The sequence below is a fragment of the Puntigrus tetrazona genome, chromosome 16 (assembly GCF_018831695.1).
Source record: "Puntigrus tetrazona isolate hp1 chromosome 16, ASM1883169v1, whole genome shotgun sequence".
NCBI lineage: Eukaryota > Metazoa > Chordata > Actinopteri > Cypriniformes > Cyprinidae > Puntigrus > Puntigrus tetrazona.
In genome coordinates, this window is record NC_056714.1 from 18,777,311 (window position 1) to 18,779,396 (window position 2,086).

Below are 2,086 nucleotides of genomic sequence, written 5' to 3' on the forward strand. Positions count from 1 at the left end.
TTTCAAGCCAGCAATTGCTATTTTTTGTGTCTACAAAATGCTTCTTAATTTTCCTGTAATCACAAACTAATTTGCTAGTGGAAAACCAGAATTGTGTTATCCATTCAGACAGTTGTTGTAATTTTTTACACCTAAAGTGTCTAAAAAATAATTGAAATGGTGTTTTCTGGAGAACCGGATTAAGCGTGGTTTTATTCTTAGGAGGCCGAGTTGTTTGCTGTGATGAGCTGGATTTGGCATCTGTGAGTTTCCCTCCACACCTGCCTCCACACCGCATTAGCTGTCAGCTCTCATTTCCTTCACTGCGTGTTTGTAGCGCGGCCTCTGGAAACTATAACAATGTCATTAAACTTCAGCTTCAAATTAAGCCTCTTCAAGACTGTTCCGGACGCCACAGTCATTTTCCAGCAGCGAAGCAAACCGCAGGACGCACATTCATCAGCGGCTTTAATGCTTGGCTGAAATGTTATTTGTTAGCAGGTGCAGGTCAAACTTCTACACGAAAATCTGTAAAAGAGACAGACTCCGCTGCTCGTATGTCAGCGTGAACCTTGCAGAAATGCTTGATGCATGCGTGTTGGAGGTTTATATGTGATTCATTCATTACCTCACTTCCAGATGCCTGCTTTAGAGCCAGATCTTACTTGAACACAAAATGACTTATTCTAGTGGCCACTATTCCTTCCATTAACAAATCAAATACTAATAAGCACCGAGCTAAGAATATTACTTATGCATTGGCAAATCTGGCAGTGCGTTTCAAATATAACTGTACAGTATGCTCATTTTATAAGGAGTAGTTCATCCAAAAATCAAACTGGTGGTTATTTACTCATCCTCATATTGGTCCAAACTCATGGAGCTCAACAAACAACATTCTAAAGACTTGATGTGGTTTTTCATGCAGTTACAATGAAGTTTTTAAGCAAAAACAGGCACAAAAGCACTATGAAAGTCATTCACAAACGGCTTTGCATGAGAAAAAGATTAAAAATGAAGTTGTTTCCCATTAATGTTTCGTGTTGCTAACTGCTGTGAAGCAATGAACCAGTGAGTTGAACTGAAGAACCAGATCAGTCCTGTTCTATGAACCTAATCAAATGATTCATTGAAAAGATTCAAAATGCTCTTTGAACATCTTATGAACTCACTCGAGTCTTTTCCTCACACAAAGCTGTTACATTAATTCAGATGACTTGAAATAAGCTCGAGTCATAAGCTATTTTCTTGATGGATTTTGTGGTGTTTTTGAGGTTTGAATGCTTTGCTCCATGTTTATTGTAACTGGATGGAAAAGGGCTTTAAAAACAGTCTTCAGAATTTCCACCACACAGGTTTGGAATGACATTAACTGGAGTAAGTGACAGAAATGTCTTTGTTTTTTTTTTGTCTGATCGTGTTTTATTTTCCTGTGTTTCAGGCTCTGTTGGACAAGGTGGTTGTGAAAAGTGACGGCTTCAGTGTGGATCACCTGGAGAGAGTTTACTCGGTGCTCAGCCAGTGTATTTACCAGCACCGCAGAGACTATGACAAGACCCGTCTGATAGAGGTTGAGTGACACACACACACAGACAAATCAATAAGACGTTTCATGACTTTATGGCCCTGGTTTACAAAGATCTCATATGAAGGGTACTATTTTATTTTGCAGTTTATCAGATTTCATGTATATATTACATGGGTGTATTGCAAGCAATTTACTCACTCAAGCTTATCGATTCTAAATACACATAGTTTAGAAAGGGTTTTGTGCAGTAATAGTTCCACGTGTTAACAGGTTACCCACTTTCACCAAATAATATTTTCTTAACTTTAGTTATTTGATCTGATTTACAAACCCAGGCCACATTCATTTTTATTTTTAGTGCTAAGGTAAAATATATAAATCCATCTATTTTATAAAATTTTATTTTTGTTTTTAGGGTTAGAATCAGGGTTTCACGACTATGAGAAAAATCACAATTGTTGATTATTTCCTTGAAACTGTAATTTAGATTAATAATTACTATCACAATTTACAATGAATGATATTTATACCATTGCTTGAGGCAACCAAAGAATAACGTGCATGGATTTTAAATGATTA

General features: G+C 36.9%; 1 protein-coding gene across 1 annotated transcript in view; it reads left to right on the forward strand.

The window, feature by feature from the left end:
• Positions 1-2,073, forward strand: part of LOC122361002 (ATPase family AAA domain-containing protein 2-like) — a 17,120-nt gene extending 15,047 nt beyond the window's left edge. The window contains exon 28 of the mRNA XM_043261901.1: positions 1,421-2,073. Coding sequence (XP_043117836.1) covers positions 1,421-1,558 — 138 coding nt within the window. The 3' untranslated portion in view covers positions 1,559-2,073. The remainder of the gene's footprint in view (positions 1-1,420) is intronic.
• The last annotated feature ends 13 nt before the right edge of the window (positions 2,074-2,086 follow it).